The sequence below is a fragment of the Scyliorhinus canicula genome, chromosome 14 (assembly GCF_902713615.1).
Source record: "Scyliorhinus canicula chromosome 14, sScyCan1.1, whole genome shotgun sequence".
NCBI lineage: Eukaryota > Metazoa > Chordata > Chondrichthyes > Carcharhiniformes > Scyliorhinidae > Scyliorhinus > Scyliorhinus canicula.
This window is the reverse complement of record NC_052159.1, coordinates 46723334-46736729: the sequence shown is the minus strand read 5'-3', so window position 1 is coordinate 46736729 and position 13396 is coordinate 46723334. Positions and strand designations below refer to the sequence as shown.

The window sequence follows — 13396 nt, the reverse complement described above, 5'->3', positions numbered from 1 at the left end:
CGGAGTGTGGCGACTAGGGGATTTTCACAGTAACTTCATTGCAATGTTAATGTAGCCTACTTTGTGGCAATAATAATTATTATTATTACTGGTTATGACGGGCAGCACAGTAGCACAGTGGTTAGCACCGTTGCTTCACAGCTCCAGGGTCCCAGGTTCAATTCCTGCTTGGAGCACTGTCTGTGCCGAGTCTGCACGTTCTCCCTGTATCTGCGTGGGTTTCCTTCGGGTGCTCCGGTTTCCTCCCACAGTCCAAAGATGTGCAGGTTAGGTGGACTGGCCATGCTAAATTTGCCCTTAGTGTTCAAAAAGGTGGGGTGGGGTTCCGGAGATGGGGTGGAGGTGTGGGATTGGGTGGGATGCTCTTTCCAACGGCTGGTGCAGACTCGATGGGCCGAATGGCCTCCTTCTGCACTATAAATTCTATGATTTTTCAGAATTTCTTATGGTCGAGAACGGTTCCAATAGATTTAAAGTCAGAACTGTACCACTATTTAAGAAAAGAGGGTGAGAGAGAAAAGAGGGAACTACAGGCCAGTTAGTCTGACATCAGTTATTGGGAAACTGTAATATATTATTGAGGAAGTCTTAACAAGGCACTTTGAACATTAAATTATGATCAAACGGAGTCAGCATGGTTTTACAAAATGGAGATCATGTTTGACAAATTTATTAAAGTTATTTGGAGGAAATAACCAACAGGGTAGATAAAAAGGGAGCCAGGAGATAGAGTATGCTTAGAATGCCTTTTGGAAATCCACGAGGTGCCACTCAAAAGGATAATAGGCAAGATAAGGGTCATGAAGTTTGAGATGATATATATGCATGGATGGAGGATTGGTTAGCAGAGGGAAGAAATAGATGGGGCATTTTCAAGTTGACAGGTTGCAGATAATGAAGTACAACAAGGATCAGCACTGGGACCTTGATTATTTGCAACCTATATTAATGACTTCTGCTTACAATACAAACCTTGGTGGGAATGTATTGTAAGCTGTGAGGAGGACACAAAGGGGCTGCAAAGGGATATAGACTGATTAAGTAAGTGGGCAACAAGACTGATATATAATGTTTTAACATGCAGGTACAGCAAACAATCAGGAAGGGACATACCATGTTGGTCTTTGGGGAATTGGAGTATTGTAACTTAGTTGTGGTTGCATTCCTGGTTGTCACTTAATTTATTTAGCTGAAATAGGCACAGCGTGTGTACTTTTTCTTTCTGTCTACAAAGAACAGGTCCCCATATATTAATATATGTAGTTTCCAGTATACATGAATGCATGTTGAGAGCAGCCAAGTAAGCAGTCAAGTCTGTATAAGTGCATTAAAAAGTTGGCTTCAAGGGGTGGCATGTGGAGCAGTGGTTAGCACTGCTGCCTACAGCACTGAGGACCCGAGTTCGAATCCCGGCCCTGAGTCACTGTCTGTGGAGTTTGCACATTCTCCCTGTGTCTGCCTGGGTTTCACCCGACAACCCAAAGATGTGCAGGGTAGATGGATTGACCACGCTAAATTGCATTACATTGGGATGTAATTGGGAAAAAAAAAATAATTGGGCACTCTAAATTTAAAAAAAAAATTTTTTTACGTTGGCTTGCATACAAGGACCCATAAACCCCCCAATTTGACCTCACAACTGCTAATCTGAGAGGTTGCCTAAATTGAAATTATAGAAATGTATTAAAAACTTACATATCTTACAAAATAGTTCCCACATTCATGCAGCTGGGTAAAACCCATCAGTTGCTGAACCCCAGCTGCCTCGCAGAAAATCAGAAAACTTACTGGAGACAGGCTCTTAATGAGCCTGTCACACTCTCAATGGGGTTGTTAATATCAGTGGGATTGTTCAAGGTTCACTCCCACTCCTGCCCTTGAGAAAATGGCAGAGGGTAGAAACTCTGGCAGGATTTTCAGCCATGCCCCTTGGCTGTCATTTTGTTTGCTGCCCTCCATCCATTCCTGTCACGAAACTGCAGGCCGGTTAACTTAACATCTGTCATAGGAAAAATGTTAGAAGCTATAATAATATGTTAATAATCAGCATGATTCTGTGAAAAGGAAATAATGTTTAACCAATTTAGTGGAATTCTTTGAAGAAGTAGCATGCTGTGAATGGATGTACTTCTGCTTAGATTTCCAGAAGGCATTTGATAAGGTGCCACATCAAAGGTTATTGTGAAAATAAAACTCATGGTGTAGGGGTTATTTCGGGGGGGGGGGGGGGGGGGAAGCTCATGGTGTAGGGGGTAACATGTTTGCATGGATAATAAGATTGGATAGTTAACAGGAAACAGGGTATGCATAAATGGGTCATTTTCTGGTCGGCAAGATGTAATGAGTGATCTGTCACAGGAATCGGGGCAGGGGCCTCAACCTTTTACAATTTATATAAATTACTTCGATGAAGGGACTGAAGTTATGTTTGCTAAATTTGCTGATGACACAAAAGGGAGGAAAGTAAGTTGTGAAGAGGATGCAAGGAAGCTACACTCCCTCCCTCCTTTCAATTCTGACGAAGAGTCTATGGCGCAAAATATTAACTCTGTTTCTCTCTTGAAAGATGCTGTCAGGCCTGCAGAGTTTTTCAAGCGTCCTCTGTTCTTGTCTTAGATTCCAGCATCCAGAGTATTTTGTTTATTTTGTAAAAATATATAGATAGGTTAAGTGAGTAGGTAAAAATCTGGCAAATGGAATATAATGTGGGAAGATGTGAAATTGTCCATTTTGGGGGTAAGAAAAAAAGCATTATTATCTAAATGGTGTGAGACTGCAGAGCTCCGCAATACAGTGGGATCAGGGTGTTCTCGTGCATGAATCACAACAGTTTTGTATGCAGGTCAGCAACTAACTAGGAAAACTAATAGATTGTTGTAATTTATTGCAAGGGGAATTGAATACATAAATAGGGCGGGAGAATCTAGATCGAGGGATTACAGTTTAAAAATAAGCAGTCTCCCATTTAAGACTGGGATGAAATGTTTTTTCTGAGGGTTGTGCGACTTTAGAATTCCTAATCTTAGGAACATACGAACAGGAGTAGGCCATTCAACCCTCGAGCCTGTCCTGCCATTCAATTAGATCATGGCTGATCTGTGACCGAACTCCACATACCTGCCTTTGGCCTATATCCCTTAATATCTTTTCTTTAGAAAAATCTATCTATCTCAGATTTAAAATTAACAACTGGCCTAGCTTCGACTGTCTGTGTGAGAGAGTTCCAAACCTGTCCCACCCTTTGAGTGAAGAGCTTCTTCCTAAAATCTCTCCTGAACAGTCTCGCCCTAATTTTTAACTATGCCCCCCTAGTTTTAGAATTTCCAACGAGTGAAAATAGTTTATCTTTCCCTGTTAATATCTTGAATACTTTGATCAGATCACCCCTTAACCTTATAAATTCTAGTGAAAACAGTTCTAATTTGAGTAATCTGTCCTTGTAACTCAACCCCTGTAAGCCAGGTATCATTTTCCTCAAAAAGCGGCAGCAACAGTCTTTCAATATTTTTAAAGTAGAATAGGTGGATTCTTGATAAGCAATGGGATGAAGGTTATCAGGGGTAGGCAGAAATGTGGAGTTGATCAGCCATGGTCTTATTGAATGGCCAAACATTTTGCTCCTGATTTGTATGTTCGATTTGGGGCAGGAGAATTCTGGCCCAAGAGTCTAATGTGACTGAGGAACTTCAAGTAATTAGTGTCAGTAAGGGAAAAGCACAGAGAAAGTAATGGAGCTAAAAACTGACAAATCTCCTGAGCCAGTTGGCCTACATTCTTGGCTTCTAAATGACATGGCTGCAGGCACAGTTTATGCATTAGTGGTAATCTTCCAAAATTCCTTAGATTCCGGAACGGTGAATTGTAAGATAGCAAATGTGACTATGCTGGTCAAGAAACAAGTGATAAAAAAGACACGGAACCACAAGCCAGTTAGCCTGATATCGGTTGTTGGGAAATTGCTGGAATCTCTTATTAAGGAAACAGTAATAGGGATCTGAGAAAATCGGCCTAAAATCTACATGGTCTTATGAAAGAGAAATTTATGAAAAGTTTTTTGAGGATATAACTAGATAAAAAGGTAGCTGGATGTCGAATATTTAAATTTCAAAAGGCATTTATTATAGCACCACGGAATAGGTTGTTACATATAGATAAAGGCTCATGGACCTGTGGGTACTATGATTATGGATTGGTTAAAGGAGGAAAACAATGCAGGAATGAGAGAGTTGTCCTCATGTGGAGAGATTGAGTAGAATGGGCCTCTACATGAGTGTAGAAAAATTAGAAGTGATCTCAATGAAACAAGTGGTTCTGATAAAGTTTAACACGGTGGGGCAGAGAGGCTATTTACCCTGGCTAGAAAGTCTAGAACTGGAGGGCATGAGGTGGGATTGTCATTACCAAGGCAGATAGCTCGGGTCGGGAGATTTCCTGGCTCAGCCAGCCTGCCATTAAACAACGGGCCCTGTTACACTCAATTTTAACTCTGGAGGCTCACTCTGGTTCGCTGAGACTGTGTCCTAGTTGGTTTAGAAGCTGGTCAGGACTCTAATGCTCATCCCTCATCCCCCTCACACTTCCATCCATTCCTGTGCCCTTTACATGCCAATCCATACTCATAATACCTCCATAGCTACTCATCCACTATCCACCATGGACAGACCTCAGGAGTCATGTGTAGATGAAAAAAAAATTGAACTTCCAACAGTACTACAGAGATCCCATTCATAGATTATGCTTTAAAAAATTCCCATACATGAGGCCATTCAAACATTTTAAATCACCAAGTGTTCAATCTGTTCTAAACAAAGTTCTGTTCAGTAACCGTATCAATATGGCCATCTCTTTAAACTGTCGATTAAAATGCGAACTCCAAAGCCACCACTAAGATGAATGCTTTTGGAGCCAAGCATTTATATTGACCTCGACTGTAATAACAGCACTCGGAAAATGTCAACAAAGAATCTGTTGAAATTGCAGGAAGACATGATAATCATTTTTTCTAACTTGCACCAAATGGCCTGTGAGTCCAAGCAAACTTGACACTAATTTCAAATGGCCGTGCTGAGTTAGGGTTCCTCACTTGTGTGATTCAAGGCCCACCGCTTCCCCCACTGGCAAAAATTTGATCTGTCTGAAATAATGGCAGGACTCCAGGATCCGAGTCTAGCCCGTCATCTTTAAAGATCCCCGGACTAGCCCAACTGCGGAAATTGTGTCTATAGTCTCAGGATAAGGAGGCATTCATTTTGGATTGAGGTGAAGCAAAATCTCTTCACTGAGGGCTGCAATTCTTTGAAATCCTCTATCCCAAAGGGCTGTGAATGCCTAGTCACTGAATATATTCAAGGTAGAGAATTAAGAGAATTGCACTTAAGAGAATTAAGGGATATGGGGATAAGGTGGGGGTGTCAGTTTGAGATTGACGTTCAGTCATCTTTTATGGTGGAGCAAATATGAAGGGCTTTATGGCCTACGCCTACTTATGGTGATATGTAACTGGAGGGGAACTTGGAAGTGGTCATGTTTCCGTGTGCTTTCTTCCTTTGTGCTTCTAGATGGTAGAACTCACAGGCTTGGGAGATGCTGTTGAAGTCTTGGCAAATGCGAAAGCACATATTGTAGGTAGTACACACTGTAGCCATGGTGCACTGATAATGGAGGGAGTGAATGTTTAAGCTGATGAATGGGATACTGGTCAAGCAGGCTGTTTTGTCCTCTGGTGTTGAGTTTCTTGAGTACTGTTGGAGCTGCACTCATTGAGACGAGTGGAAAATATTCCATCAAACCCCTCACTTTTGCCTTGTAAGTGGTGGACAAGCTTCAGGAGATGGGAGGGGAATTGCCCATTGCAGAATAACCAGTCTCTAATTTGTTTCTGTAGCCATGGTATTTAGTTGACTGGTGCAGTTAAGTTTTAGATCAATGGTGATCTCCCAGATTGATGTTGGTAGGGGGTTTTGAAGACTATTGAATGTTGAAAGGAACAAGTCTATTGAATGTTGAAAGGAGGTGGTTGTATTTTCTCATGTTGGAAATGATCATTGCCTGCCACTTGTCTGGCACATATGTTACTTGCCATTTATCAGCTCAAACATGAATGTTGTCCTGATCTTGCCGCTTCATTATCAGCGGACCTATGAATGGAACTGAACACTGCAATAATAAAAGAGCATCCACACTTCTGCCTTTCTACTGGAAGGGAGGACATTGAAGCAGCTGAAAATAATTGGAATTAGGAGACTACGCCGAAGAGCTCCTACAATAATGTGATGCCCTGTGGCTGAGATGAATGGTCTCTGATTATTGCAGCCACCTTTTCTTTGTGCTAGGTTATGACTCCAACCAATGGAAAATGTTACCGATCCCTTGACTTCAGTTTTACTGGAGCTCCTTAATGCCACACTTAATGAATGCTGCCAAGCTGTCAATGGTAGCTACTCTCGCCTCGTTATTGGAATTTAGCTCTTTTGACCATGTTTGGATGAAGGTTATAATGAAGTCTGTAGCCAGAAAGCCTAGTGGAACTGAAACTGAGCATCGATTGCATCTTGACAGTATCTTGAACAGGCATATGGTTTGGCTGTACATTGATACTGTTCTGTTTTAATCTGTGTGTGTTTTCTGTCTTGCAGGAGGTGCAAAATGGAAGGCTGTTTAGGCTACTAGCAAAACTGGGAACCATCAATGAGAGGCCAGAGTAAGCTTTATTTACAGAAACTCACATTAGAAAATGAAGCTGCAGGCTTAATCTTCCAATCTCTGTACACTACCCCTCCCTTTCCATTTTTTTCATTCTGAATATGATATTTCATTTTGTTTAGGCCAGATTGGATAAGCTCAGTAATTAGGCAGGTGGAATTAAATTACATCTTGTAGGCATTCACAAAATTTAGTTTAGAACTTGTTTTTCATGATGAGAACATGAAAAAGTTCTCCTACCATCGTCACAGTAGTTTGACTGTCAGGCACCTCTGATACACAAATGGACAACCATCTGATTTGTTCTTACTTGCATATTCTTACTTGGTCATATTTTTTTGAAGAAAGTCAATGTAGCCCTTTATCATGCAGCAATGGTATTTATGCGCTCAACAGTTTGAGCCATTTCTTGTAACCAGTTTCTATCAGAACCTATGCTCTTGGGATGTGGTCATTGCTGACGAGACTAAAATTTATTGGCCATCCCTCATTGCGTTTGAGAAGCTAGTGGTGAGCTGCCGCATTATGCACATCACAGTACTGTTAAGCAGGGAGTTCCAAGATTTTGGCTCGGTGACAATGAAGGTACGTCTATATAATTCTAATTCAGGATGGTGAGTGACTTAATGGGGAAATTGTAAGTGGTGTTCCCATGTGTCTGTTATTCTTCGCCTTTTTGGTGATTGAAGTCGAGGCTTTGGAAGGTGCTGCTGAAGGAGCCTTGGCGAGTTGTTCCAGTGTATCTGATGGATGGTATACAGAGCTGCCACTGTGTGCCAGTGATGGAGGGAGTGAATGTTTAAGGTGATTTGATTTATTAATGGCAACATTAATTTGGAATTATTAAATAGTAGCTGTATTTTAGTGCAGGAAGCATTGAAAATACTTAGAGGTTGACCATTTAGATGTGAATCATATTACAGACTTGCTGCGCACCTCCTAAACTATTTTCTGCCAGAAGAACAAAAGTGAATTCTTCAATGGTTGAGAGCAGAATAAGCAATATTTGATTGCTCATGCATTTTAGCTATGTAAGTTAGGAAAAAGGAAAGTTAAGTGGCAGGACCCATACTTCCTAGAATATGGAGGGAGATGAGGAAAGAATTTGCTGAGGTCCAATAAATTATATTTCACAGCTGTGACGTGTGTAAATGTGAACTGGAGGATTGGAATGTGATAAATGCATTATCCAACTAATTTGGGTTACCTTAACACCTGTGGCATGGAAAATTTTAGGAATCATTAAGATTGAAATTATTTATTATATGGAAAAAAGAGAATGTGGGTAGAAGCAACCAGCATAAATGTCATAAGGGCCAATTGTATTTGAGCAGCCTCATTGAAATGTTTTGAGGTGGTAGCAAACTTAAGTGTGTGGAGAATGAAATATGAAAATGCTAAAAATGCTCAGCCTGTCTGGCAGCTTCTTGCGGGGAGAGAAGCAGTTAATTTTCCAAGTCAGTGATCTTTCCTCAGAACTGGAAGAAGTTGGAAATGTGACTATTTCTATGTAAGTCGAAAGGTTGAGGACTGGGTGGACAGAGAAGGGAAGAATGATCAAAAGGCTTTAATAGAGTGGAAAGCATGAGTGCTTAAATAATAAAAATTATGGTCACAGGCCAAAAAGGAGTGGCAATGGTACAGGTAAAGAAAAAAGAAAGTGATTTTAGAAGATTTGTAAATGGCAGAAAACAACAGAAATATTAGCAGCACGGGCTTCCTGGAAAATTTAAAATACTCATTATGATCTGAAACTGTTAAAATCAGAGAAGGATCCATCCCGATTCATGTAAAATGGTTAATGAAGATATGAGGTGCGTGCTGTTTCCTGAGCTTCCATTGACCTTCATTACAACAGTGCAGGAGACTGAGGACAAGGTCAATGGAACTGAGAATTAAAATGACAAATGGCCGGAATATGTAAGTCATTCTTGTCGATTGAGTGTAGGTGTTTAGCAAAGCAGTCACCCAAACTAATATGTCTTGTCAATGTAGAAAAGCCCATTTAATATACAGCATATTAAATTGAACAGGTATGTTACACCAAGACCGAATTACCTGAATGTTTGGGGTTTTGAATGATGGAAAGGATCGACCATAAGACATAGGAGCAGATTTAGGCCACTGAGCCCATCGAGTCTGCTCCACCATTCAATCATGGCTGATTATTTTCTCATCCCCATTCTCCTGCCTTCTCCCCATAACCCCTGATCCCCTTAATAATCAAGAACCTATGTATCTCTGTCTTAGGCCTTGATTTGGCCTCCACAGCCTTCTGCGGCAAAGAGTTCCACAGATTCACCACCCTCTGGCTGAAGAAATTCCTCCTCATCTTTGTTTTAAAGGATCGCCCCTTTAGCCTGAGATGGTGCCCTCTGGTCCTAGTTTTTCCTACAAGTGGAAACGTTCTCTCCACGTCCACTCTATCCAGGCCTCGCAGTATCTTGTAAGTTTCAATAAGATCACCTCTCATCCTTCTAAACTCCAACGAGTACAGACCCAGAGTCCTCAAACGACAAGTTCTTCATTCCAGGGATCATTCTTGTGAACCTCCTCTGGACCCTTTCCATGGCCAGCACATCCTTCCTTAGATATTGGGCCCAAAACTGCTCACAGTACTCCAAATGGGGTCTGACCAGTATCTTATACAGCCTCAGAAGTACATCCCTGGTCTTATATTCTAGCCCTATTGACATGAATGCTAACATTGCATTTGCCTTCTTAACTGCTGACTGAACCTGCACATTAACCTTAAGAGAATAGTGAACAAGGACTCCCAAGTCCCTTTGTGCTTCTGATTTCCTAAGCATTTCCCCATTTTGAAAATAGTCTATGCCTAAATTCCTCCTTCCAAAGTGAATAACCTCGCACGTTTCCACATTGTATTTAATTTGCCACTTCATTGCCCACTCTCCTAGCTTGTCCAAGTCCTTCTGCAGCCCCCTTGCTTCCTCAATACTACCTGTCCCTCTACATATCTTTGTATCATCAGCAAACTTAGCAACAGTGTCTTCAGTACCATCTTCCAGATCATTAATGTATATTGTGAAAAGTTGTGGTCCGAGCACAGACCCCTGAGGCACACATCTAGTCACCGGCTGCCATCCTGAAAAACACCCCTTTATCCCCACTCTCTGCCTTCTGCCAGTCAGCCAATCCTCTATTCATGCCAGGATCTTATCCTTAACACCGTGGGCTTTTAACTTATTTAACAGTCTCCTATATGGCACCTTGTCAAAGGCCTTCTGGAAATCTAAATAAATCACGTCCACTGGTTCTCCTTTGTCTAACTTCCTTGTTACCTCCTCAAAGAACTCCAACAGATTTGTCAGACACGACCTCCCTTTGACAAAGCCGTGCTGACCCAGTCCTATTTTACCATATACTTCCAAGTACTTCGCGATCTCATCTTTAATAACAGACTCTCAAATCTTGCCAATGACTGAAGTCAGGCTAACCGGCCTATAATTTCCCGTCTTCTGTCTCCCTCCCTTGTTAAACAGTGGTGTTACATAAGACACTTTCCAGTCCTCTGGGACCCTTCCTGCCTCCAGTGATTCCTGAAAGATCATCACTAATGCCTCCACAATTTCCTCAGCTATCTCTTTTAGGACCCTGGGGTGTAGTCCATCCAATTCAGGTGACTTATCCACATTCAGACCTTTCAGTTTCCCCAGAACCTTCTCCTTAGTAATGGTCACTGGACTCACCTCTGCTCCCTGGTTCTCCTGGAGCTCTGGCAGCCCACTGGTGTCTTCCACCTTGAAGACTGATGTAAAGTAACTATTAAGTTTGTCTGCCATTTCTTTGTTTCCTATTATTACTTCTCCAGCCACATTTTCCTGTGGTCCGATATCTATTTTTGCTTCTCTCTTACCTTTTATATATTGAAAAAATCTCTTCCTATCTTCCTTTATATTACTAGCTAGTTTGCACTCATACTTCATCTTCTCCCCCTTATTGCTTTTATGTTGTCCTCTGCTTGCTTTTAACGGTTTCACAGTCCTCTGGTTTCCCACTAATCCTCACCACTTTGTATGCTTTTTCTTTAGCTTTTATGCTGTCCTTGACATCCCTCGTCAGCCATGGATGCCTTGTCCTCCCCTTACCATGTTTCCTCCTCCTCGGGGTGAATTTCTGTTGTGCCTCCCTGATAACCCCCAAAAACTTCTGCCATTGCTGTTTCACTCTCTTCCCTGCTCGGCTCCTTTTCCAATCAACTGTGACCAGCTCCTCCCTCATGTCTTTGTAGTTACCCTTATTTAATTGTAATACTGTTACATCTGATTGCAGCTTCTTCCTCTCAAACTGCATGGTAAATTCTATCATATTGTGGTCACTGCTCCCTAATGGTTCCTTCACCTTAAGTTCCCTCACGAAAGGACAAATGTTGCATCTCCTGTGCTTTCAAAAGAAGGTAATATGGAAGCGGAGCGAATGTTTTATTGAATGGTAGAATATACAAATATGTTGCAGAGGGAAGATTTCTTCAGAATGATAAAAGGAAAGGGAAAAATGTGTTTTAGCATATAGCATTGCAATTCAGGTGGTAGAAATGTTGGTGGAAGATATGCTGAATGTGGTGGCTAGTGGAGTGGAAGGTGAAGATGAGGTGGATTCTGTTTTGCTTCTGAGAGGGAGGGGATGGTCTGAGCAAGAACTGGGAAATGGGACAAACATGATCAAGGGCCCTGTCAATCACAGTGGAGGGGAATCCTTTGTTGAGGAAAAAGAGGTACACCTGATACACGGTTGTAGAATGTTGCATCATCAGAACAGATATGATGGAGATAGAGAAATTGTCTTATTCGAGCTGAGATTTTTAATCCATAAACTATCTCAAAGGTCAGTTCTGATTAAAGGTTATCTTGACCTGGAGCATTAATTGTATTTCTTTCCACAGATGCTGTCTGACCTGGTTATTTCCAACACTTTTATTTTTATATCACAATGGTGATATAGTGTGAGGGGGAGGGTTTCTGATTCCTGGGACATTATCAGCAGTACTGCGGCAGGTGGGACCAATAAAAACTGGACAGTTTACACCTGGGCAGGACCAGAACTGATGTCCTGGGGGACTATTTGCTCGAATGGTTGGGAAAGGTTTACCCTAAAATGCTGCGGGATGGGAACCTATGCAAGGAGATAAAGGAGGAGAATCAAGGACAAGAATAGAAGACTGAGAGGAGAATAAGATAAGTGACAGAGAAATCAAGGTGAGAATTAAACAGAGCCACAGTGAAAAATAATGGGAATGGGACAAGGAGTATTAAAAAGACAAGTCGTAAGTCTTTGTGCCTTAATGTGTGGAGCAATCACAATAAAGTGGATGAATTAATCATGCAAATAGATTTAAATGGGTATGTTAAAGTCGGGATTGCAGAGACCTGACTGCAGAGTGACCAGGGATGGGAATGGAACATTCAGCAGTAGGCAATATTTAGGAAGGACAGACAAAAAGGAAAAGTTGGTGGAGTTGCATGTGGAGTTGGTTGAAGAGGAAATTAACGCAATAGTAAGGAAAGATATTAGCTCCGACGATGTGGAATCTGTATGGGTAGAGCTGAGAAACACTAAGGGGCAGAAAAGACATTAGTGGGGGTTGTATATAAACCCCCAAACTGTAATGTTGATGTTGGGGATGGCATTAAACAAAAAAATTAAAGATGCATATGATAAGAGAACATCTGTAATTATGGGCGACTTTAATTTTTATATAGGTTGGGAAATCATTAGTCATTATACGGGATGGTTTTTTGAACCAATACATTAAGGAACTAACTAGAGAACAGGCCTAGACTGGGTATTGTGTAATGAGAAAGGAATAATTGGCAATCTAGTTTTGTGAGAGCCATTGGTGTGAGTGACCATGTTATAGAATGTTTCATCAAGATGGAGAGTGACATAGTTGACTCTGTGACATGGGTCCTGAATCTTAGTAAAGGAAACTACAATGATATGAGGTGCGAGTTGGCAATGATGGATTGAGAAACGTTATTCAAAGGGATGACAGTTGATAGACAATGACAAACTTTGAAAGAGCGCATTGGTGGACTGCAAAATTGTTCATACCTGTGTGGCTTGAAAGTAAAACGGAAAGGTGGCCAATTTTTGGCTTAAACGGGGAATTAGAGTTGGAACTAGTTCCAAAGAAGAGGGATTACATTGGCCATAAAAGAACAGACCTGAGGATTGGGAAAGTTTAGAAGTCAGCAAAGGAGGACCAAAGGATTGATTAAGAAGAGGAATATATATTCGAGTACGAAAGTAAGCTTGCGGGGAACATAAAAACTGACTGTAAGCTTCTATAGGTATGTGAAGAGAAAAGTATTGCTGAAGACAAATGCAGGTCCCTTACAGTCAGAAACAGGCAAATTAGGCAAATTTATAATGAGGAACAAAAAATTGATAAGCAGCTAAATGCATACTTTGGTCCTGTCTCCACAAAGGAGAACACAAATAACGTACCAGAAATATTGGGGAACACCGGATGTAGTGAGAGGGAGAAACTGAAGGAAATCAGCATTCATAGGGAAATACTGTTGGGGAAATTGATCCTTCTTCAGGTTCACCTGAAGAAGGAGCCGTGCTCCGAAAGCTCGTGTTTGAAACAAACCTGTTGGACTTTAACCTGGTGTTGTAAGACTTCTTACTGTGCTCACCCCAGTCCAACGCCGGCATCTCCACATCGGGG

At 41.4% G+C, this 13396-nt stretch overlaps 1 protein-coding gene across 2 annotated transcripts in view; it reads left to right on the top strand.

The window, feature by feature from the left end:
* Positions 1-13396, top strand: part of pan3 (poly(A) specific ribonuclease subunit PAN3) — a 238230-nt gene that overhangs the window by 207655 nt on the left and 17179 nt on the right. The window contains exon 16 of one of the 2 annotated variants that reach the window (XM_038818382.1): positions 6636-6700. The exons of the other annotated variant lie outside the window; for it this stretch is intronic. Coding sequence (XP_038674310.1) covers positions 6636-6700 — 65 coding nt within the window. The remainder of the gene's footprint in view (positions 1-6635; positions 6701-13396) is intronic. 2 annotated transcript variants of the gene reach the window in all.